Below are 25,016 nucleotides of genomic sequence, written 5' to 3' on the forward strand. Positions count from 1 at the left end.
GTTTTTCATGCCTGCGAAGACTGTATCATCACTGTGATATGTAACATGAAAAGAAATTACAAAATTAAGTCACTGCTATAAGATTCTATTCTTTATTCCTAACCTGAAACCAACCCAAGGTCCTGGTATTGAGGTGACAGGAGACAATATGATGAACTCACCCACAGATTATCATGAATCACTAATTCCATCCTTAGGCTATTAACTGCATGGAAACAATTTGGGGTGGCACAGATCGCAGAAACAACCAAAATCAAGCACCCGAGCCTCCAGCTTTGAATACTTCAATCACTGGCCCTCTAGCTTGACCTGCACTCGTGTTCTGGCTCTACCACGAACTCACTGTGTGAGCCCATGCCAATTAGTTAATTGGTCTGGACCTTTCTGTTCTACCAGAAAAACGCTGCTATAGAAGTAGATGATCCCCAATGTTAGGGCCCTACAGGTCCAGGAGCCCTGAGAGCGTTCCAACGTCACAGATTTAAGTTAGACTTCCAGTCCGAGAAGAGAAATACTGAAAATAAAGCAAATCTTTCCCCCTGCAAAGCGCCAGCTAAACTCCAAACATAAAAATTTACCAGTTAATTGGCAAATTAACCAATTAGCTGAAGCCAACTTTAACTAGTTAAATATAAAACTAGACAATGAATACTGTAGATAAAATTAACTGAGTCTCCTTTTATGAAATGACCAGTAGGCTATAGCAGGGCACTTCATTTCATATGTCAATGGTCGAAAACCCACAGAAATTAATCCACAACAGGAGATGTAGCACTGACAAGGACATAGAGTCCTCCGGCGTCCCTATGACAAGCTATTTCTAGGCTGACCACTTCCCAAAGGATACCTCCGCTCTGCTAGTGAACACATCACGTTCCATAGGAGAACTTTCACAAGTTCTTTCCTTTGATCCTTTCAACAAATGAGGCGAATGGAAGATTATCCACATAACACAAACGAAAAAAGCTAGGCTAAGATACATTAAATGACTTGCCCAGGGATATACAGCTAAAAAGTGATGGAACAGAATTTCAAACCCAGATCTTTCACTGAATTCCTCAATGACAGCATTTTCACTAGGCTGCCCAGGGCACAAGGACTATTTCCTGAATATACTCACACGGTTAAAACACTGCCAGTTAAAAGAAAAAGCAAGCAAATACTGTAGCCTCAAACCACCACTTAAAATAAGCTATACACTATTGAAAATCCGTGTTTTTAAATGTGATTTAGTAAACCTTAGGTTATTCACTGACAAGATCAAGAGTTAAGATTATTTAAATAGAGACAATTTAACACACTATTGACTTAAAAATAACTTTAAAATGATAAAATATAAATACCTTTACGCCAAGATTAAAGAAGAATCGAAGAATGTTCTTATCTAAAAATAAATAACATAATAATCACTCACTAAAATTATACATTCGAAAAGGTTCCCCCTGCCCCACTATCCTCAAACAATACATAGCTCTAAAGACAATTCTGCCTACTGAAATTGTTTTCTCTAGCCTGATATAAAACATAGATAAAAACTGTAATATAACCCAAACCAAGCTCTGTTACTATAGGGTAATTCCAGGTTCAGTATGCTTTGTCTATGCTAACACCTAAGTCCAAAAATGGCTTAAACTGAGATTTTTATCTGATTAAAATTAATTTTGTGTGAAGGAAATTCAGGTGTTCATATTTCTTTTTTAACTCTATGGGGTTTTAAAAATTATGAAATAAAAATGTTGGGGGATATGGGCAAAATCAACATAAACCTAACTCATTAATAACATAAGACTAGTAGGTATTCATTTGACACTAACCAGTTATCCATAGACTCAAACATCGAACCACTAACAAAATAAGCCACAAAGATCCAGGTAAAGAGCATACAGTCACTGAATGACTCTTCAATTTTTCTACAAATAGGAAATTTCACAAACTAAAATTCCTTTTTTAAAAAAAAAGGCAAATTTAAAAGAAATTCTTAAAAAACATTGTTATATTCATTCTTTCATGAATGAAATATCAGCAGTAATTTCAAAACCCAATCCAATGAGAAAACTCAGTAACGTTTAAGTTACCTAGTTAGTGACATTAAGATTTCATTCAAACAGTTTTAGGCTGTTTTTGAAAAAAAAAAAAAAAAAAAGACACAGGGGAGAGACAGTTACTAAACATACAAAAACCATATTCCAATCAAGCACAAGCTGAAACAAGAAAGTAAATGACTGAGAGCCAAATCTCTTCTCTCCTTCTCCAAGTCAGTCCTTCGGCTTCCTGAGTAATATTAACCGCTGACCTCCAGTCCCATTTCCCACTGAACCCCTATCAGTAACCCCTATCAGTACTTGATAAATAAAATCAAGTGCAACTTAGAGAAGGATCTCACCTTTAGGCAGGTCCTCCCCAGTGTGACACAGTGAATAAGGTGGTGCAATGGCTCGATCTCCCTTTTCATTACAAGGAAACCCAGGATAGAGCGGGTCTTGGTAAAGGCTCAATGTCTGAGGCAAAGGCATCAAGGGCTGGTTAACTGCCTGTATTGACACAGGAACTGGAGAGGGTGTTAAATGAGCTTGGGACACAGCAGAATCAGGTCCAGTCGTCAGAGTCTGTGTCACTGATAAAACAGGAATTTGAGCAGGGACACCTGCAAGAGAGGGAAAGGAATCACAAAGTATAAAAAGGTGAAAATATTTCTCCCTACAAATGTAAGGTTCCATTAAGCTAAAAGGAAAAAAAAATGCTGGGCAAGTGACACAGCTGCTAAAACAGTATACAAGAAATCTAAAGAAGTACCTTTTATATCAACTAAGAAGCCTCCTAGACACACAGGAGGAAATGAGCCCAGGAAACAAGCTTTGAGTCAATGTCTTCTAATGGCACCTCTTACAAACATGAGCAAGACACAGAGCCAGGCAAAAGGTTCAATGGCTGGGGCAGGGGGAGTATACAGAGCTGGCTGATGGGACACGCAAACTGTGGTGTCAGTGCTGAGCGACAAAAGCAACCAGTGGAGACAATCAGCTCGAACACCTTGCTCCTGAGATTTTGAGGGCATATCTTACACGAATACCAAATTAAATGGCCCTCCCACACTGGAAGCAGAGCAAAGCAGAGGATCACAAAAAGCTCTGTGAGGCTCCACACAGCTAACCCTGCTCCAAGTTTAAGCTATCAAGAATCTGAACTCTCTGGGGTGCCTGGCGGGCTCAGTCTCAGTCAGTAGAGCGTGCGATTCTTGATCTTGGGGGTGGGAGTTCAAGCCCCACGCTGGGTGTAATGGTTACTCAAAAAAGTAAAAACATTAAATAATAATAATAAAGAACCTGAAGTCGCGGACTTGGAAGGCTTTTGTTGGTTGGTTCAAGGAATTTTTTAATTCTTATCTCACCTGTTGGTCCAAAAGTTGTAGGCTCACTTGGCCAGGCTGGCACAGTGGCTGGTAAAGAAGGCACCGCAGGAGTCAGATGTACCTCTGGAGAGACTAGAAGGGGAGCTGGATGTGACAAAGACACGTGTTCCGCTGGCTTCTTCAAGAGAGGGGGGTGGAAACAGACAAGAGTTCATTTTGCTTAACACTAATTTTAACACTAAATGTACCTTCGGCTGCCTTTCACATAGTTTCTGTATAAATGGTCTTTCTGATCTTACAAGTGGAAGAAAACACAGCTAAAAATTCCACACAAACATATTTGATCCTAACCAGGAATTGCCTACCAGAAGTCACAGAAGACACTGGAAGAGTTACACACAAACTCTAAAGCAATCTGAACATTATGCTTTTAAAGAAAGAACGCAAAAATCACTGAAATCATTTTGAAATACGTGAGTTTTTTTTTTTTTTTAAGATTTCATTTATTTATTTGACAGACAGAGAGACAGCCAGTGAGAGAAGGAACACAAGCAGGGGGAGTGGGAGAGGAAGAAGCAGGCTCCCAGCGGAGGAGCCTGATGTGGGGCTCGATCCCATAAAGCCGGGACCACGCCCTGAGCCAAAGGCAGACGATTAATGACTGAGCCACCCAGGCGCCCCTCGTGAGTTATTCTGAATTGCTCCTCACACAAAGATGTACCCTAAACTGTATGCTCTCCAACTGACATGAAGGATGTCAACTGAAAGGCAAGGAAGACAAAGAACTTTATCCTGTATTAGACTGAGAACCAAAACGTCTGACAGAACTCAAGTTCCTTCTTCATTACCTTTGTAAATTGGTGGTACTGCTTTCTAAGTATCTATTTTTCTAATCTCTTCAATCACTACATTCCCTTTCTTCTACGAAATAATTGTTAAAGATTCAGACAACTCTTTTTAATGCTTTGAAATAAAGTAGAAATTTGTAATTTCCCTTCAAAAATCTAATTTTCAAGCCAACCCAACCCACCGCAAAGATAACACAAGTTAGCAAATATAAACTTATTCAAGATCAATTCAGAAGTATGGCTTCTATGTCCAAAAAATGGTGTTATAAAAATTACATTCCACAGAGGCACCTGGCTGGCTCAGTCAGTAGAGCATGCAGCTCTTGATGTCAGGGTTCTGAGTTTGAGCCCCACGCTGGGTTTAGGATTACTTAAAAACAGCAACGACAAAAAAAATTCACAAAAACTAAAAAACATTGTAGACTAAATAAGCAACAAAAAATTACAGATCACAAATGCACCCAAATTATGATGCCAAAGTCTTCCCATTTTCTGTTTTCAGACAATCATTTAAAGACATAAGAAACCCAGAGAATGAAGCGCTTGATGTCAAATGCGACGAGGTACTTACTTGCTCTGCAGGTGGGCACTCTGATTTCTTTGACTTTGATGGTGACGAAACTCTTGCACATTTATCATCACTAATATTCTTTGGAAGCAAAAAAAACCAAAAAATGACACTTTATATTTCAAAGACCCACATTCTAGAATAATCATGGCTGCTTATACAGTTCACCCTTCCTGCACCTGACTCAACCCTCTCATGACTAAGTAGGTTTTCAATTCCATCTGGTCTTCGACAGGTAACTTGGCCTGCACATCTGGATCATATCAAACTACCAGGCAGTTTTTACTGGGGATGTGGTTTGAAAAATCTTTAAAAATGCCAACGTACTATAGAATAATGGAAAGTAAAAGCTACTTTCCACTGATTCACATAGGTCATCCTGAAGAAACGGGTTATAATTTGTGAGTGAATTCTCCGCAAGCACGCTTTTCCCACTTTTTTCTCTGCTTTTCTACTTTCATAACACTTAGTTATGAAATGATGAAATCATCTCCAGCTTCATCTTCTACTTCTTCCTGCTATTTTATCATGTTTAAGGGGGGAAAAAAGATGTAATTATTATTTAAAACATTTACCTCCAATGTGCTTGGCTCAGGTTTTTTATCCAAATGCATATGTCCATGAACAGAGTCTGTAACAGATCAAGATTTAAAAAAAAGACCGTATCAGCCACTTGACAGGTCTGAGGATAGAACAACAAAATAATGAAGACAGACAAAACCAAAAGTACTATTTGAATTGTGTTTAGTCAATGAAAAGAGCAGCTTTTGGAATAACATTTAACATGCTTTGGCCTGAGTCAATGTTTCTCTGCAACAGTGAGATATGTGACTGTTACACTACTTAATGATTTAGAAAGGGTTCTTTCCCAACCTATGACTTCAAGCTAGACACAATGCTCTAGCATCTGCTTTCATATGAAATAACATACCTTTATCTTTCCGTTCTTCGGTATCCATTCTCCGCCTGCTTCCTTTTCTGTCACTTACATGTGATGATTTTCTCTGGACACATGAGTTGCTACTCTGAGAAGCTGACTGACTGACTGATGAGCTCTTAAAAGGAACAAAAACCCAATACTTTGTTTTAAAGATTTACCCACAAATGTATGAACAAAAGTCTTACAATTCATCTTACTTTTCATACATCTGATTAAAAATCTCAAAATTCATAATCCAATGTCTTTATACTTCAAAAACTACAAAAAACAGGACATAGGGTTCCTGTTTAATTATATAATTATATACTCTATAGCAATAGGCTTATTAGTAAGTCAAAAATACTAGGCAATCAGACCTTTATCCTATATTAGTAGTGCGACTTCTTCATACCCCTTCTTCAGGAAGCCACCCTGACCAAACCTTTGCCTTGCAACTTATTACACTTCTATTCTTTGCATCAAGAACAGCGCCCTTCATAACAACTTTCAAAAGCCCATTGTAGGTCCACAGACCTTTGTGAGGGAAAAAATACCCAAGTGCAAATGAGCAGATACACTGCATAGGATTCTTCCCACTGAAATGCTGACCATCAGCAAATCCTTAAGCTCTGCGTGAGATCCAACCTTCTAACTGGTGAAACAAAGGGACAAAGTCAGGTTTCTAAGCTAAGCTATCACTGAAAGTCCTTTCCTTCTCTAGCTCTCTGTGAGTGAATGTTGCACAGAGAACAAGAACTCAGCCCTCTGTGACAGGAGTTTTCTAGAAGACAAACAAACTTGAGTCACTACCGAGTCCAAGACAGGTCTAAAAATGGTAAGTGTGATGACCCATTTTAACAATCAAAAAATTTCAATTTATTCCCACATTACACTAGTTGTATTTTTACCATTCGCTACCATTTTTACCATTTACATACACTACTTGTATTTTACCATAGCAACAATAACAAAAACAACAACAACAAAAGGACAAAAAGCTAGGATACAAGCGTAAATGATTTGTACTTTTTTATTATCTAAACGTTATGTTATGGGAAAATAACATCTATCACATACAGACAAATATACTTAGCATAAAGCACACATGGATTTGGGCACATCTTCCAATAATTCCAAAGCTCCAACCTCTGTGGCCGGACTGAACTACTATCCGAATCAGTGGTTTCAACTGAGCATTTCACACCTCTAAAGGATTCCACAGAGGCCAGAGAATTGAGTGTATGGTGCTTTAATGTTTTATACGGGTGTATCTGGAGCATGCCGTAACATTCCATTTTGTTTGTTTAATCCACTGTTAAGAATAAAAGCGTCCAACCACCATTCTGATCACAGTATTTGGTACACTTACCAATATTTGAAAGACCATAGGCACAGGGAGCCCAGTGCCCCAAACTGAGTTAGTTACCTCACTTTACATGAGAACTGGTTTCCCTTCTGACTTCCCCCATAGAATTAAGAGACCCAAGGGTAGAAAACATTTCTTTCTTTCATCAGAAGTATCTACCACAGCCCAGCGTGACACACAGAGCGAGGGCAAAGCCACAGGGTTACATGGACTACCACCTCCGACAGCAAACTCTGAATGACAATTCTTTCTGTATCTATTAATTAGGTCCTGGCGTGTTTAGTAAAGGACACTGAAAAGAGTTCCCTGATTTTATAGACATATCTTGTTTACTGAACAGGAACCTGTACTGCATGACTTTAGCTAGCAAAATAAATGTATTTTGTTTTGGTTCAAGAGAAAATACTAACCTAGTGAGCTAAACAATTTACCTGCCTCAACTCTGGCAACAAGCAGTATCTTCAAACCTCATCTTCCTCACGAAAAATGTGAAAATCAGGGGCAATTACATGATCTTTAAGGTACTTTTCAGTTTAAAAATTACTAGTCTACCATTAGAAACTATAGTTTAATATAAACACTATATTAAGAAGAGACTTCTAAACAACTTTTAAAATCTCTTTTCATACATACGGAAAGGGCTGGGAAAGCCTGTTCATCTCTGTTCTGAATCTCATAGAGTAAACGAGATTCTTCTATAGCTTGCTTCTCTCTGCGCTCTTCTGGGGAGAGGCCAAAATAGTTAGATTCTCGACTGGTGTGATCAAAATCCTCAGCTCTCTCACGATCAGGTTTTCTGTCAAATAAAACATTCTCGTCATGAAAAAAAAGACAAAATTTATTGAGTACCTAAAATAAAATAATTCTTTTTGCAATACAAATATTTGACTAATTTAGCTATATACTGTGACATTATAGAACTTTTGGCGGCCTGACTAATAAATGTTTTAGTAAATGGAAGCTCCTGTAGCTTAGGCCACGTGACAGAGTCACGACTAATGACATGGGAAAAAAAGAAAAAAAAAAAAAGAAAAGTATAACTCACTTTCAAGTGGTACAGAAATAACTGAGATTTTTTTTTCTTTTCATCAGGGCAGAAATTTAAGCACTATGCCATAGTCCAATTCTGTCATAAAATTCACTTTCAAAATAAAAGGAAAGTTATTAGTTTGGATCTCAAGAGCACTCTCATTTTCTGTACCCTTTAGGGCAACATTCAAAGCAGACACCAGGACTATCCTCCGCTTTTTGATGACGGCCACCGAGAGACAGAAAGCTAGAAAGAATAAAAATTAAAATACACGAGACTAGATACGAACTGCACAGGTAAGACTGCCATCATCTCAATATAATTTGATTCGAGAAGGACGACAAGAAATTCATGAATAGTTTAGCAGCCTATACCAAAACCCTAACGTGTTTATATGGCTTGTAACTATTATAGGCAATACAAATATATTTCTACCATGTCTAACAGTTCCACAACAGTGGAAAATGAAAATCCAAAACCTACAGGAAAAATTCATTGTCACAATACCAAGACATATAATCCTCCTTTTAAAAGTGAGGGCCATGGGGGCACCTAGGTGGCAGAGTTGGTTAAGTGTCCAACTCTTGATTTTGGCTCAGGTCATGAACTCAGGGTCATGAGATCAAGCCTGCAGCCAGCTCCAAGCTTAGTGGGGAATCTGCTTGAGATTCTCTCCTCCCTCTGCCCTGCTCCCCCACCCAAAATAAATAAATCTTTAAAAAAATAAATAAATGAGGACACAATGATATCATCTGATTTTTTTTTTTTTACCTCCAATTAAAAAATACCGATTTCATGTCCTCACATAGTCCCACTTAAAATCACAACCCTAATTCCAACAGGGCAGCTATCAAACTCAGTTGGGGGAAAAAAAGGCACAGGAGCAAATCTGGACCCTCACAATCTTAGACCAGTCTTTCTCAGACTCCAGAGAGGATTCAGCAAGTGCCAGGAATCCCTGGAAAGCTAACTGTACCTCACCACCATGTCCCATCACCCAAACTGTCCACCTCACCCTCACCCATCACACAGCAAGAACCAAATCCTTCCTATTTGCAGTTAGCTGAAGAGATATTCAGCAGCGACATTACTTTTTCAGCACTTGCACAGTGAAAGCACACATGGCAATCGTGCATGGTTTTGGTTACATTTTATTATCTCCAAAGACAGAGAAATGAAAAAGTGACAGTCATAAGGCCCAACATTATACAGTTCTTTTATTCTGTAACTAAAAGACTTCAAAACGGGTGTGTTAAATATAAAGTTAAGATAAAGTAATGGGCTTAAAATCAATTGGACTATTAGCCATAAAATTCCATACTTTAATTAGACTTAAAACTCTTATTGTGACTATTTAGTCATCAGGAGTCTCTAACTCTGTTTCAATATGCTAACAAAATACACCTGACCACAGTAGAGAAGGCGCACTTAACTGCAAATCCAAGTAGGTTCCTATGTAATCAGTTACAATGTCAAAAATTCTTTGAAGCTTCATGTCTATATATTACCCACTGCCTTCTGCTATCAAGCGTTTTTATACAGCAAGTATATAGCTAACACATAAAGATCCTAGGAAGACAAAGACATTTCACAACTGTCTGATTATTCTACCAATTCCTAGGAGACTAGATACACCACCACAAAACACTGGCCATAAATTCAGTTTGTGGTAAAGTATAAAATCAGCCATTTAAGAGTCTATGTGTATTTTCTTTAATATTTAAAACACTAAAGAGCATCTTTGTATTCAAGGGAAAAAATGTTTCTTTTCTAATCTAGTAAGAAAGTGAGAACTTTATTAAAGGAAAATCTTAATTCTGCCTATGACCTTCATATATTTACTTCATATATTCAGGTTTCCAAAGTTGATATTCAAAATAAATTAGTCCTCTTAGGTACTTTACCTGCTTTGAATAAGATGCTACCGGATGTTAGGGGAGTCTAATGTCCAAACAACAGACTTTAGCCACAACCAGCTGATTGTTGGCTCCAATTCTGTCTGTTAGGAGCGATAACCCACCACAATCCCTGAATGTCCCTGCACACTGTTGCTGGGCGTGCCAACAATGCAAAGCTCTGACCACTCTTCACCCAAACCAATTCTCAGGATTGTGTTTGTATCATCAACTTTCAGGAAGGAGGTAACATCTCTCTTCTGATTTTGAATCCTTTGTTCTCCTTAGAGCTTTTGGAAAGTTGGTTTGTGAATATCTATGTACTTTTTATGCATATGTGAAGTACCCTGGCAGGGATACACAAGAATCTGTGAACACTGGATGCCTCTGCAGAAGGAAACTAGATCACTGGGAAAATAGGGAAAGGAAGAATTATCAGAATAAATAAACATTTGAATGTTTTGGACTTTGAACAACATAAAGTAAATTTCCTATCCTTAATAGTTTGTTAAACTAACAAGAAAAACGTAATGGACTTGAGGTCCTGGTGTTTTTATGATTGAAACTGTGCTTTCCAAAAAGATATATTCAAGTCCTAAGCCCTGGCACCTGTGCATATGACTTTATTTATAAATAGGGTCTTTACAGAGGTAATCAAGTTAAGATGAGGTCACACCAGGGTAGGGTGGGCCCTAAACCCAATATGATTGCTATCCTTATTAGAAGAGAGACAGACACACAGGGAGAACACCATGTGATGATGGAGGCAGAGACCAGGGTGATGCATCCACAAGCCAGGGAACACCAAGGACTGTAGGCAACACTAGAAATAGGAGAGGGGTATGAAACAGACTCTCCCCTAGAGAGTTCACAAAGAGTATGGCCTTATTGAAAACTTGATTTCAGACTGCTAGCCTCCAGACTGAAAATAAATTTCTGCTGTTCTAAGCCAGAAGTCTGCAGTACCTTGCTACAAATAGCCCCAGAAAACTAACACAGTATTTGGCGTATGTAAGCCTAGGAACCTGCAACTCTGTCTTCAAGATCTTCATTACATAAGCTGTCTTTAATGACAAAAAGTTAATGGGCACCTGGGTGGCTCAGTCGGTTAGGAGTCCAACTCCAGATTTTGGCTCAGGTCATGATCTCAGGGTTGTGAGATTAAGCCCCGTGTTGGGCCTGCCACTCAGTGGAAGTTTGCTTGAGATTCTCTCCCTCTCTTTCTCCCCCTGCCCCTTCCCCAACTCGCACGCTCTCTCTCTAAAATAAATAAAAATCTTAAAAAAAAAAAAAAAAAAGCTAAGTGCAATCCCAAGAAAGGAGAATGCCCAAAAGCCAGAAATAAAGGAACTGAGACCAGAGTGTGGTGAGCACATGAGCTGATGCTGCAGCTGCTCAGGTGACTGGGGAGAGGAAGCTCGGAATGGGGGGGCAACGGTCAAGTAACCAGGAGACACGGCCAAGTATGCAGGACAAGGACAGCCTCGACTTAAGACATACCCTCACAAAGTTCCTCCAAAGGGCCATGAACTACTCCACAAAAAGATTAGGGAAAAGAATAAAATCCACTGCACAGGAAAATTATGATCCTGAAGTTCATCTGTCTCCGGATATTCACTCAGATGGCCAATATCATGATAACTTTAACTTATAAAACTTGTAGACCCATTCAGTATGAAGCACATGACCACAAACAACCCGAACTTATCAGAAGAAAGGAAACCGACCATTCTGGTTACGTTCTTATATAAAGGGAACACCCCCCCACCAAGGAACAGAAATGCAATTTGGAATTCAGTATTTAACACATCACAAGCTACCAAAAAACTATTAAGTACAAGAATAAGACTTGGCTAGGATAAGGTCTCCCGGATCATTTGAAAAAAATTATTCAAAACTAAAGACGCCTTACCCTAAAAGTTACTTTGATTTATTTAAAGAAAATTATGCATTTAATTATAAAGAACTAAAATCCTCACACGGTATTTTATCAACAAGACTTTTAATATTATACTATAGACAAGGAAATAAACAAAAAATTTTAACTATTTAAATGCATATAATGTGGCAGATAAAAGAAATGCCACTCAATTTCTATTTCTCTTGCATTCACGAAGGTTACCTTATGATCTGTGAGGGTGTCCTATTAAGATTTTTGTGCTCACTGGAGGGTTTCTGAGACTGTGACCCTGCAGAATGACTAGAGAATCCATGTCTTACTCCCAACGGATGCTGGAGTCGAGGAGGTAGTGCTGATGGAGCTTTTATTGGCTTGTTTGGATTCTTTGGCCCTCTGTAATCCATGTCTGTGACAAGAAGCCAAAAATACCACACAATTTTCCTATTAAAAAAAAAACCTAAGTACCATCATCTCTCCCCCAAAGATTAATTTGATATAATCCTAACCAGAGTGGAAATTTTGTCCAGAAGTGGAAGGTTTTCTCATCTTCTTCCCTGATACGGTGTTCCAGCTTTCAGAGGGAGGTGGTTTGAGGTTCTTCGGGGAGTGTCTTCAAAAAAAATTAAAATTAAAAAATTTATAACAACAAAGTATTCCTAATAAGAATATTTACTTCAGTATTCCACCATGAGTATTTTTAACTTATAAAAGAATTTAGTTTTAGTTCTTACATTTAAAAATTAAAGTACAAAGCATTTAGCAATCCATATGTAATTCTAATCAAGTGAGACAACACAAATCAAAAGCATATTTTCTAACCTAAAAAAATGGAAGACTAAAAGGCCTTAAACACAATCTAAGCAAAAGACTGGATAAGAAAGGAATGACTTTAATTCCATTAGATGTGCTGACGGTACCACAGTTAAGGTGGGGAGGGAGGAGTCCTTACTATGTTAGAGAAATATATAAGCATCTAAGTGTCTATAAAACATGATGTGACATCTGGGATTTGCTTTCAAATACTGAATTCCATTCCCGTTTTTAAAAAAGGTGGTTAGGGAGAACAGATTAGAAAAGATTGCCCAAACACTGTTAGTTGCAGAAACAGGGTGATGTTTACAGAGAGTGGGATTCACTGTACTATCTTTACATTTCTGTATGTTTGAAATTTTCCCTAGTAAAGTTTAGGTGTGACTTATTACCCTTTTTTCTAACAAAGACAGCAGCAACTGAAACAAAAGGTGCTATAAAGTAAGACCGTGTAACAGCAAGTCAACCACAGTACTACTCCATGTGACATTTAGTGAAAATCAACCACATGCAATGGGTATTAAAAGTGAAAATTAGAAATGAATATGGTCCCTGTCCTCCAATGCTCCCCACTTTACAGTTACAAAAGAGTCAGTTTCCCAAACTGCCTTAATGAAGAATAGCACATTTTAAAATGTAAGCAACAAGTTTTTAAAATGCATTTACACACAAAACACAAAATTTGAACTCAAACCGCTGTTTCTAGAGATCTAAACGAATACATTTTCTACAGATAGGCAATACCTTTAACTAACGTACAAATACACAGGGCCATTTAGAAATCCTCATGATTACATGAATGAAGGGGGTGTAATCAGAAGGGGGAATGAACCATGAGAGACTATGGACTCTGGGAAACAAACTGAAGGCTTTAGAGGGGAGGGGGGTGGGGGAATGGGATAGGCCGGTGATGGGTAGTAAGGAGGGCACGTATTGCACGGTGCACTGGGTGTTATACGCAAACAATGAATCATGGAACATTGCATCAAAAACTAAGGATATACTGTATAGTGACTAACATAATAAAAAATTATTTAAAAAAAAAATCCTCATGATTACAATAGGCTAATTGTAAATGCCTTAGTTGAAAAGCAGTACATACTTCTTTCCGAGTTCTTCGACCAAAACCGGTCCATTCTCTGAGTGAACCCCTGGAAAGTCTGCATTAGAAAATTTTCCACTGTGATCCAACCTACCCTGCTGAACAATTCCAGAAAGAAAAATCAGTCACCTGCTTCCTTTGCATTAATGATGACCTTTTAAATTTTTATCATTTTCAATTAGAGAGAAAATGACTACTGTTGAAAACAAAACCAAGTTTAAAACCGGTACACTGTAATATTTTTCTGACCTCCCAGACCTCTCTACCTCTAGCTAAAATACTTTTCTTTGTTTACACTTCCAAAATTTTATAAACTCTTTCTGTAAGTATTTCAGGGAGAAGTAGGAGCACAATCTATCAAGGCTCCAAACAAGAGAGGCAGCATGCCCCGGTTGTGAACAAAGGGTGACAGCACTGCACATACCCGGATTCTAGGCCCATCTTTAATACTTAGCAGCAATATGACCTTTGGCAAGTTACTTGTTTCATGCTTCAGTGTCCTCACATGCAAAATGGAGCTAATAATAGTACCTACATCATAGGACTCAGGGAGATGGAATGAGGAACATATGATATACAGAAAGGACACTGACTAATACACGGCAACCATTCTATAAATGAGAGCAACTAGTATTATAATTACTATTATCTTCTCACTTTCCCAATATTTAAAATGCATAATTGTGACCTTTTTCCTCCCTAAAAATAGATTCATCACACGTTCCCTAATATACAATTCATATTACCCAATAGTAAATTGTGACAAGAGTAAGCCTTTAGGTTTCTTCCTAGAGTCAAACGGTACTCAATGAACAGGGCACCTGCTGATCACTGCACTAGGAGCCCAATGTACATAGGACTGCTTTACATTCACCTCCTACTTCTATTAGGAGATCCAAGTCCTAAACCTGAGGTTTCATTTCTCATTCACCACAAAAGGACACTGTGCCTTCCTGTCTTCAACAGCCTAGCAATAAAACAGATCTTTCTGAAGTTAATCTGTATCAAAAATTTAAACTACATCTTACATGCTTGAGTAAACAAAGGTTCCCTTTGAGTCATAGCAGTTTCCATAATAGAATTTCAATTAAATTTTACCCAAGTGAAACAGTCTAATAGGTATAGAAACAAAATACTCTAAAAAGGAAAAAAACTAAAACAAATATCCGCTTTACCATCTACTTTATTAAGAGCATCTACTTTACCAAAAGCACTGCAACCTCAAAGGAAATATACTTGATTTAAAATAACAAATAACAGTTTTAGTGAGGCAGCGTAAGGATAAGCAATCTTCTCTGTTAAGGAGGAGTCAGAGGGAGGGGGGCCCTGAGCCCTAGATTCTCTCCTGGTTTTTTTCCAAGTTTTCTAAATCACTGTAACAAAAGATTCCAAAATTCTGTTCTGTGATTACAGCACATTTCTGACAATTCTGTTAGGAAGAACATACATGAATCATCCACTTCTTCCTTTTCTTTCAAATACCTCAGAATCAGAACACTTTCAAAAGTTGTTAAGATAGTCTTATCATTGATGCGGATACAATCCTAGTCAATCAGATACTTTTCACAAACCACTTTACCAAACAGGAAATGAGTGTTACCTCCACAAGTCAAGCAAAAGTGTTTGTCAATGGTTAAAGTAATTTTTTAAAAGGCAAGACTGTTCAATGAAAATGATTTTTTATGAAAATTATCTCCAAATAAAATTTTTGTGTACATAGGTTATTTCTGTTTTGGAAATAGTACTATTTTTTCATTAACAAAAAGAGAAAAGGAACCTTCGAAATTATCCAGTTTCTCCAGCCTTGGCATACTGACACTAGACTGGACGAGTCTTTGTTCGGGGGTAAGTGGGGGTGTCCTATCCACTGCAGATGTTTGGCAGTATTCCTGGCCTCTACCCAGTGGATGTCAGTAGCACCTCCCCAGTTGTGACTACAAAAGTTGTCTGCAAACACTGCCAAATGGACAGCGAGGATTGCAAAATCACTCCAAGTTGAGAACTGATCTAACCCAACTTTCCCCTTTAACAATCAGCTACCTAAGTCCAGAGCAATAGTTTACTCAAAATGGCAAAACTCCCTTCACTACTATTCACTCTTTCTCAATCCGACAGAAAACCATTATGGATCTATCAAAATCTTCCAGGATGACTTTCATAAAACAAACTGGCCAATAATGTCAAGTTTGAATCAATTTCAGTAATTTGCCAACTGTAATGAAAATACCAAAAAATCTAAGATGTTATTGTTACCACTTTCAAACAAGTAGTATCAAAGACTGACACTGTACTTAAGATCCCGTGACGGGACACCATGGTTTTTATACACACACAATTTTGGTAATGTACTCTAATGGATCAAAAAGCTAAACATTTACAACTATTAAAAAGTATATGTGATAAAGTATATTCTGAAACCTCGAATTAACAACACATTCAAACTTGAACTGTTTTCTTAATTCCTATTAGAATAAATTAAGATTTCAAGTAAGATCTTTTCTTCTTCTATATAATCACTTACTTGACATTTATCTCCAACTTCATACTGCAAGCCAGCAGCAATGGAATAATCACGTTTTTGTTGAGCTGTAAACAAGACCAATACAACATCAAGTTGACTTAATTATTTTCAAGTGCCACAAAACAAATTTATGGAAAATATAGATTGTTTAACTTACCTTGCTTGGACTTCAGCCAAATTTCATATTCCACATTTCTATAGACTGCTGGATTGAGTGACTTAAGAACCTTTCTAGACAAAGGGAGGCTAGGAGAGTTCCCATTGTTTTTCGGGTGCTAAACAAACAAAGTCAGGAAGTCCAATCAACACAGAACAGAAATGCTTTTAAAACATATTTGTTTGAGACATGTATAAGAGTAAAATCAAATGAAAAAGAAAATGTAAAATATTAGGAAGTCACCAAAAATTTTCTCAGAGTCAGATGATCCTGACTCCATTGATAATGTAGAAGAAAAAATTAAGACTAAATTCATGAGCTTTCTAATATGGAAGAACTAGTTAAAACCTTTAAAAAAAAAAATACCTGATCACTTGACAAAGCTTTAACTCCATTCATATCATTAGCACTGGTAGTTTTACTCCTACGAAAGAAGAAATATAACCATAATTAAAAGTACAAAAATGTGTTCATGCAATTAACTTATCTTAACCTCACATAAAAGTCTCCAAAGTCACAGTTACATTCCAAAAAGTCAAAGCTATATTCCAGTGAGTTCATACAAGCTTCAGTATAAGGATGTATTTTTTTTTTAAAGATTTTATTTATTTATTAGACAAAGATAGAGACAGCCAGCGAGAGAGGGAACACAAGCAGGGGGAGTGGGAGAGGAAGAAGCAGGCTCATAGCGGAGGAGCCTGACGTGGGGCTCGATCCCATAACACCAGGATCACGCCCTGAGCCGAAGGTAGACGCTTAACCGCTGTGCCACCCAGGCGCCCCAAGGATGTATTTTTATACACACACACGTGTGCACACATGCACATACATACATGTGTGTATGCATATTAAGTTATAAATCAAAAACTTCATCAGTAATTCTTTGTCTAAGGCTCAATCATCAAAAAAAACAAAACTATGAAATTTGGGTGGATAGAAAAATTGAACTTATAAAACATTTAATGTAAAATTTTTCTTTCAGTATATAGATGAGGCTCCATTAAACAAAATATTCCACAACAATCTAATGAGAGCAGACACAAACTAAATAAGTAATGTTAAATGACGGTAAGTGCTATCTACAGGATGGGGTGGGGTCCAGGTAGCAGAACTGATAGTGTTGAGACATAGACTTGATTAATTAAAAATGAGATGAGGAAAGGACGTGCTAAAATGCCTTTTTGAATACAGAATTAAAGGTGATGATACAGCAAATCATATGGCTATTCAGTAACCCAGGCAGAGAGAACAAATGGAAAGACCCTGGGGTGGCCAAGAGATTGGCAAAGCAGGAACACATTGATGGCAGATAGAACAGAAGAGGAGACGAGACTGCAGTCTTCTGTCCTACAATTCCTCCTTAATTACAATCTCTAGTCTTCAGGACAATCTCCAAATCTGTGTCCTTAAATGTAGCAATATTTAAGAGACCCCAAGTAACAACAATCTAGACTAAAAAATCACCCATAATTCCCACTACTTCAGGACTGACCAATATGAATGTGAAAAGAATCCAGGCACAAGAGCAGAGTGACATCCTTGGTCTTTCCTCCTTAATACCTTAACTATGCCTATCTATTGTGCCATAATTAATGCAGCATTCTTCCCTAACTGAAGCCTTATCCTCCTTAAGCCAAATACGACACAAGTAAAGAGAAATGTCATTAATGGAACAAAGAGTTAATTTAAAAAAGGCTTCTGGGACGCCTGGGCAGCTCAGTTAGTTAAGTGTCTGCCTTCGGCTCAGGTCATGATCCCAGGGTCCTGGGGTGAAGTCCCGCATCAGCTCCCTGCTCAGTGAGGAGCCTGCTTCTCCCTCTGCCTGCTGCTCCCCTTGCTTGTGCTCTTCTATCTCTAGCAAATAAATAAATAAAATCTTTACAAAATAAATACATAAATAAAAATAAATTTTAAAAAATTAAAAAGGCTTCTATGTTGGGGAGCCTGGGTGGTACATTCAGTTGGGTGTCCAACTCTAAGGCTCCGGTTGTCACCTCAGGGTCATGAGATCAAGCCCCATGTCAGGCTCTGTGCTCAGAGGGCAGTCTGCTTGAGATTCTCCCTCTCCCTCTGCCCCCTGCCACTTGTGCACACCTCTGGCATGTGTGCGCTCACTTGCTCTCAAATAAATAAATCTTCAGAGATAAAAAACAGCTTCCATGTTCCAAGGGCTACACACTAGCACAGTATAAAAAGACTACACTTTTCAATGAGCACACCTTTCCTCGTAAACTTCTCCAGCTTACTAGCCTTAACTCCATACTCTCTTTCATCGGCCATTTGCCATCCCAGACCCAACTATTGTGAAAACTATTAACAGTAACCAAAGGGCATGTGCTGAAGTGCCCCCACACCAACCATAGGTAATAAGTTATAACAAGCTAGTCATTCTCCATCTCGACTTCCTCTAAGCTCAATGGCACATCCTAATCAGACAGGTGCCTGGATTAAATGATGGAGCAGAACTTCTATCTGTTCAAAGTTAGTCTATTCTAAAATTAAACTTATAATAGCGGACCCAGGTTCTAACCTGACTCATTTCTCTCTTACAAAGAAATGGTAGTCAATCAAGTTTTCAATGAGGATCAGAAAAACGTAACTCACCAAATGCCTGGTATTCCAGATAAAAGGAGATATATTTAAGTATTTAATAAAAAATTAGATATCCTATGGCTTAATTTCATTTATTTCTCTAGTTTTACAGTATGGAACACCAAGTAGGATACTTTCATACTCTCACACACTAGGAATAATATTTTTTTATCTTCACTAGGAATGGAATAGGGTGGGTTCTTATAAAATAGTAACTGTTCTAACACTGTTAATAAAAACTAAAAAAGGTTGGACACAGTATCTAGAAGCTAGGCTGTGGACATTATACATCATTTAATTCTTACAAATTCCCTCCTTCAAGGAAATACTAACATATCCTAATTTTATATAGAATTGGGGCTTCCTAGTGAACTTAAGTAACTTGCCCCAAGTCTCGTTACTCTGGCAGGAAGCCAAGACCAAAACCAGTTTTGGCTGTCCACAGCCCCAAGCTCTTACGGACTACCCTATATATCCTGTGTGGGAAAGAAAAGCCTCAGAGACTCTAAGTTAAAAGGTGCTTATTCACAACCTAAACAGAGGCATTACCCAGAGCTGTTCACATACTTGTACCCCAACTTGGGATTTTTATTATCTAAAAAGAAAAAGGAATGCATTATCTAAGTAAGGAAACAACAAAATAAGGTCACGGAAATAAAATGGTCATTTTTTTCCATCACTGGATATGTAAACAAATGACAGGTTAACCTTAAAATTTTACAATACACACATATATAGGCAGGACTAAGTCTATTATACACATATACTTCTAGATTATGTAGAAATAGAGCTTATCAACCAAAAACATCAACTTTCAAAAACAGTCCTATAATAAAAATTAGATAAAATCAGTGGCAGGAAAAAAAGAAACTTGTACTGCAGATTGCTGTATTTTAGGAATACCATACTTAATACTTCAATATGTGAGGCAACTCCATACCTCACATTCCTTATTGAACTGTTTCTTTATAGAGCACTATGAAGATACTTTAGGACTTAAATTCACTCTTACTTGCAACTGTCATCCTCTGAATCTGATATTTCACTGTTGTTTTCATCAGCTACTTCAGAGGTGTCTAGTCCCATCAATATTTTACTAACATCAGTTTTAAATACCTTCTCATACAGCAATTCATAAAGGAGAGCTGCAATTAACAAAAGAAATGTTATGCAACATTAACTAATTTTATGTTTTTACACAAAATTGACAATGTCTGTTGCCCAGGCTTCTAAAATCCTAACTAGGGCACCTATAACGTCTTCTGATCAAGAACACGATCTAACCAAAAAATTACCTAGATAGAAAGAAGTTAGAATTTCTGTCTCTGTAATTAATTTCAAATCATTACATAAGATACTGCCATTTTTAAAACACAAAAAGGTACCACAACCATGAAACAAGTATGATGACAGTAAAAGCTAAACATGCATACTGAACAATTACTGCATTCCAGGCACTGTGCAAAGACTTTATGTATGTTCATATTTAATTTCAGGCACATCCTAACAGTACAGATGAGGAAACTTGAGAATTAGAGAGATCACATCATCTGCCCAACCTTAAGAGACGTGGAAGGAAAACATTAAGAAACATTAAGATTCCTAGAAAAAGACAGCTTTTCATAAGGGACTCCAAAAACAACTGTTATAAAATGTATTCTGAGCAGCCACTGTAAGAAAGAAGCATACATAATCAACTTTTTTGCTTTAAAAGGAAAAAAAAAAAAAAACCTCCAGAAACACAAAAATATAATTACCAAATATTCAAAAACACATTATACATGGCGTTTAGGACTCTCATTTGGTTATACTGCAGTCATCTTTATGAAACTAAAAAATCATCAACAATAGGTGCCCACTCTCTAAATGAGTCCCCAAAGAGACTACTTTCTCACAGATCACCTTTCTTCCACCCCTGATTATCATCCAAACCAAAGGCACTGAAAAGTAGAGGTAAGGTAGGCTCCATGAACTATCCTTCCCAAAGCTGAAATATCTAGATTTTAACCAGCTGGAAGAGGGGGACACAGCCCAGGACACAGACAGCTACACTTTCTTATTTTAAAACAGATCCATCAATTTTAAAAACGGCATTACACGTATCTTTACTGGTCACCACTAGCTTAAAAACAGAGGAAAAAGCTGTTACGTGCCCAGCACTGATGCTCTGTTTGAGTGATGTGCACTTCTTCAGACAGATGATAAAGGAGATTAAGAAGGCAGAAAGGAACTACTAAAGCAGTAATTCTCAATTGGGGAGGGAGAGGGGATTTTATTCTTCCAAGAAACACCTGGCAAAATCTGGAGAGATTTTTTGCTTGTTGCAGTGAAAAAGAGAGCTCTCTACATGGTACATGCCAGGGATGCTACTAAATATCCCATAATGCACAGAACAGCTCCAAAGAATTATCTGGCCCAAAATGTCAGTAGTGTCAAGGTTAAGAAACCCTGTTCTAGAGCCAAAACAATCAAATGCTTGATTTGCTCATTTAGATTTTCAAGCTCTACACCAATAGCTTTAAAAACACACACAAATCCTTATTACTGAAATGAATTACTGCAGGAAGAAATAACGGTATTTTACAAGTCATACTCAAGCTATTAGCTCCATTTTTCCCTAGTCAAACAAGTTTTTATTACTGTATTAATATTTTTGCTAACCTAAGATTCTTAGGATAGCTTTGCATACAACAAAACAGACTTGTTTGCATTAAGACTGTATAGCTTAGTAATATAACTTCCTATACAAACGCAAGGGTGATACTCACACTGACACATTGCAGAGTTCTCTTTATACTTTATGGGATAGACAATATCATAATGATTTCCATTTGAAAAACACAGTAATACCTGAAAGGGAAAAATTAAAGGCACCTTTCAGTCTTTCATTTATGACACTTACATAGCAAATTTTATCTCCGATTTCTCTGAAATACTAATAATTTCCAAATAGAAAATGATTATTTTAGGGGCACCTGGGTCACTCAGTCGGTTAAGCATCTGCCTTCGATCAGGTCATGATCTCAGCGTCCTGGGATCAAAGCCTGCATCGCGCTCCCCGTTCAGTGGAGACTCTGCTTCTCCCTCTCCTTTTCCCCACCCCACTCGTGCTCTCTCCCCCACTCTCTTTCGCACGCTCTCAAAATAAGTAAAATTTCTTAAAAAATGATTATTTTAGGGGCACCTAGGTGGCTCAGTCGGTTAAGTGTCTGACTCTTGATTTTAGCCCAGATCTCATTCTCAGGGTCGTTAAGTCCCACACTGGGCTCCATGCTCGGCGTGGAGCTTACTTAAAAGAAAAAGATTATCTTAGAAGTAATCTAACTCTTCAATGTGGTCACCTATGGTATATCCAATGCTGAAATGTTACACAGCCTTTAAACCAACAAGTTCTTAATGACCTTTCTGGGGAAAGGCTTATGGGATCACAAAAAATACACAATATACATGAAAACAACAGAATTTCAACTACTTAAAAAACAACAGTTAAAAGACTGTAAGAAAATACTAAATACTCCAAAACCTTATTAAGATGCTTACCTGTAAGAGGCACAATCAAAAGTAAATTTGTTTCTGTTGCTTTAGTTTTAAGTACTTTCTAAATAGCCAATTATGCAATGAGAAATACACACTGATTTTGTTTGGGTTATGTCATATTCCGAAACCTGTACCGGAAAGGCCAAATCCAGAGCCAATGTACCTTAGAAACTCCGGAGTCCTTTTTATAGAGGTAGTATTTCACTCAGTTCCCCTCCCCCTTACCACGATTAGCATGATGACAAAAACACTTCAACTTGGCCTGGATGATTCCAAAACAGCTAATTAAAACAAAGTTCTCTTAACAATGAATCAATTGAGGGTTTTCTTTTTCTTTTTAGTCTTCACATAATTTTTCAGTTGTTTCTAGTTTGTGACTAGATAATAACACCTGGGCCAGTAAATTATCTTTATAAGGAGAAATACATCATTAATACCCAAGTATTTTTTGATGCAATGGCAGAATCTGCTTTCACAAGTTATTTTACTACTTAATGTTTATAGTGATGCAAAATGGTCTAATCATATACACTAGCATCTGAGGTTTTTTCCTCTAGTGTAATGTTCTGATAGTATTCACAGTGATTTGTGGAAAAAAACAAATATAAATTATGACTCAATAATGATTAACAGGAACTCTAAAAAAGAATTATCCTAACCTTCATACAAAAATATTTCAAAGGTCTCCTTAAAATTATAGCTTAGAAGGTCAAGGTTGCAAGTAGTTCTTTTACTTAAATCCTTTAGAAACACTTAGAAAAATTCTTACCTTCTCCGGAAAATTATTTTCAGTTACTTGTGAAGGAGAAACATTTGGTTCCCGATAAATTATAAAATCTTTCCTGAAAATAAAATTGAGCAATTACTTCTGAGGAAATGCATTTCATGACTTAACCACTTGTTCATTCATTCATCAAGAGCCTAATATGTGCTGAGCCATGTTCCAAGCAGTGGAGCAGTCTGTCAACAATAACTAAGTTGTAAAACACCTATATGAAAGTACCTTTTTAAAAAGTAGGACTTCAAATATAATTTGAATATATGTTAACTTCAGATATAATTCTAAAAGGAGACTTCAAAATTACAGAAATTGTGAAGACGAAATTTTATACAGATACTTCAAAAAGAAAAAATAAAGCATTCACCTGCTCCTCTCCCAGACAGAAGTAGTAAAATGGTAACATAATGTTTTGCCTCTGTTCTAGAGCCATCTGATGCTACCAGCCTGAGAAAGTAGGAAATCATTCCTCTATCAAGTTAATATGTGATATTGGTTACAGGCCTGGAAAAACATCTATATTCCTTCCCAAAAATGTTTTGAGAATTACAGTTTCCAAACACTGACATATTTAACGTCAAAAGCTAACTGATGCAATTAAAAAAATCTTATAAAAGATGCTTCACAATTAAGGCATAAAACTGCTTTAATATTTTAACAATTTTAGTATAACGGAATATACTAATTTCCCATTTCATCTTTTGTTTCCTTACGTTACTACAGTGTTTACCTGTACATAAGAGAAAGGGCACTTATTTCCACTTGTCCAACCCATTCCTGTAGTGAAGAAAAAAAGTTGGCACTTAAGTGTCTCATACTTTTACAATACATATACCTCTATACAATATCTTAACACATACCTTCATACAATATACCTAATGAGCTAGAAAAAGCTCATTATTAGTATTATGAATATTATGAAAACATTGATAAAAAACAGACCTTACATATATAACTAAAAAGCTACTTAAAAAAATAGCCCAAGTCTCTGTTGTAAAAATCCTTAGTACCACAGGGTGAAATGATAGTTCCATTGGTATGGTAAGACCATGGAGTGGTCTCTCTAAGTGGAGCACCTGCTGAAGGCAAGGACTCTGTCCTCTAACCTAGCACCCAGGACACAGCTCAGAACATGTATGTGCCCAGAAAATGAGATGTTGAATAGAAGAAGAACTCAAGAATCAGAAAGGATAAAAAAGGAGATGATCTCTTATTTTCAGGGTGATTCAAAGTACAAAGAGATCAGTGTCCTAGCAATCTTTCTGAAATGAGATAGAAATTCTACAGCCCTAAAGGAGTCACTTTATGTCTTTAAGCCTATTAGAGGAAATGGCCAATATATATCAAAATTTTAAATATCCAGGGGCACCTGGGTGGCTCAGTTGTTAAGCGTCTGCCTTCGGCTTGGGGCGTGATCCTGGGGTTCTGGGATAGAGTCCTGCAACAGGCTCCTCCACTGGGAGCCTGCTTCTTCCTCTCCCACTCCCCCTGCTTGTGTTCCGTCTCTTGCTGGCTGTCTCTCTCTTTGTCAAATAAATAAATAAAATCTTTTAAAAAAAAATTTAAATATCCATACATACTCTTTGACCCAGCAATTCAAATTCTGTAAATCTATCCTAAACAAGTATTTCATATGTCCACAAA

General features: G+C 37.3%; 1 protein-coding gene across 6 annotated transcripts in view; it reads right to left on the reverse strand.

Moving 5' to 3' along the window:
- Nucleotides 1-25,016, reverse strand: part of OTUD4 (OTU deubiquitinase 4) — a 43,611-nt gene that overhangs the window by 5,110 nt on the left and 13,485 nt on the right. For 3 of the 6 annotated variants that reach the window (XM_026499420.4, XM_026499422.4, XM_044384343.3), the window contains exons 4-20: nt 24,103-24,149; nt 23,364-23,436; nt 21,826-21,907; nt 20,070-20,202; nt 16,832-16,889; nt 16,466-16,583; nt 16,309-16,373; nt 13,788-13,885; nt 12,382-12,485; nt 12,098-12,281; nt 7,684-7,846; nt 5,697-5,820; nt 5,341-5,396; nt 4,769-4,846; nt 3,389-3,527; nt 2,384-2,644; nt 1,344-1,384 (exon numbers count right to left, since the gene is read on the reverse strand). In XM_026499420.4, coding sequence (XP_026355205.3) covers nt 1,344-1,384; nt 2,384-2,644; nt 3,389-3,527; nt 4,769-4,846; nt 5,341-5,396; nt 5,697-5,820; nt 7,684-7,846; nt 12,098-12,281; nt 12,382-12,485; nt 13,788-13,885; nt 16,309-16,373; nt 16,466-16,583; nt 16,832-16,889; nt 20,070-20,202; nt 21,826-21,907; nt 23,364-23,436; nt 24,103-24,149 — 1,824 coding nt within the window. The remainder of the gene's footprint in view (nt 1-1,343; nt 1,385-2,383; nt 2,645-3,388; nt 3,528-4,768; nt 4,847-5,340; nt 5,397-5,696; nt 5,821-7,683; nt 7,847-12,097; nt 12,282-12,381; nt 12,486-13,787; nt 13,886-16,308; nt 16,374-16,465; nt 16,584-16,831; nt 16,890-20,069; nt 20,203-21,825; nt 21,908-23,363; nt 23,437-24,102; nt 24,150-25,016) is intronic. The other 3 variants (XM_026499421.4, XM_048212384.2, XM_057310097.1) reach the window with 2 other exon arrangements.

The sequence above is a fragment of the Ursus arctos genome, unplaced genomic scaffold (genome assembly GCF_023065955.2).
Source record: "Ursus arctos isolate Adak ecotype North America unplaced genomic scaffold, UrsArc2.0 scaffold_11, whole genome shotgun sequence".
Classification (NCBI taxonomy): domain Eukaryota; kingdom Metazoa; phylum Chordata; class Mammalia; order Carnivora; family Ursidae; genus Ursus; species Ursus arctos.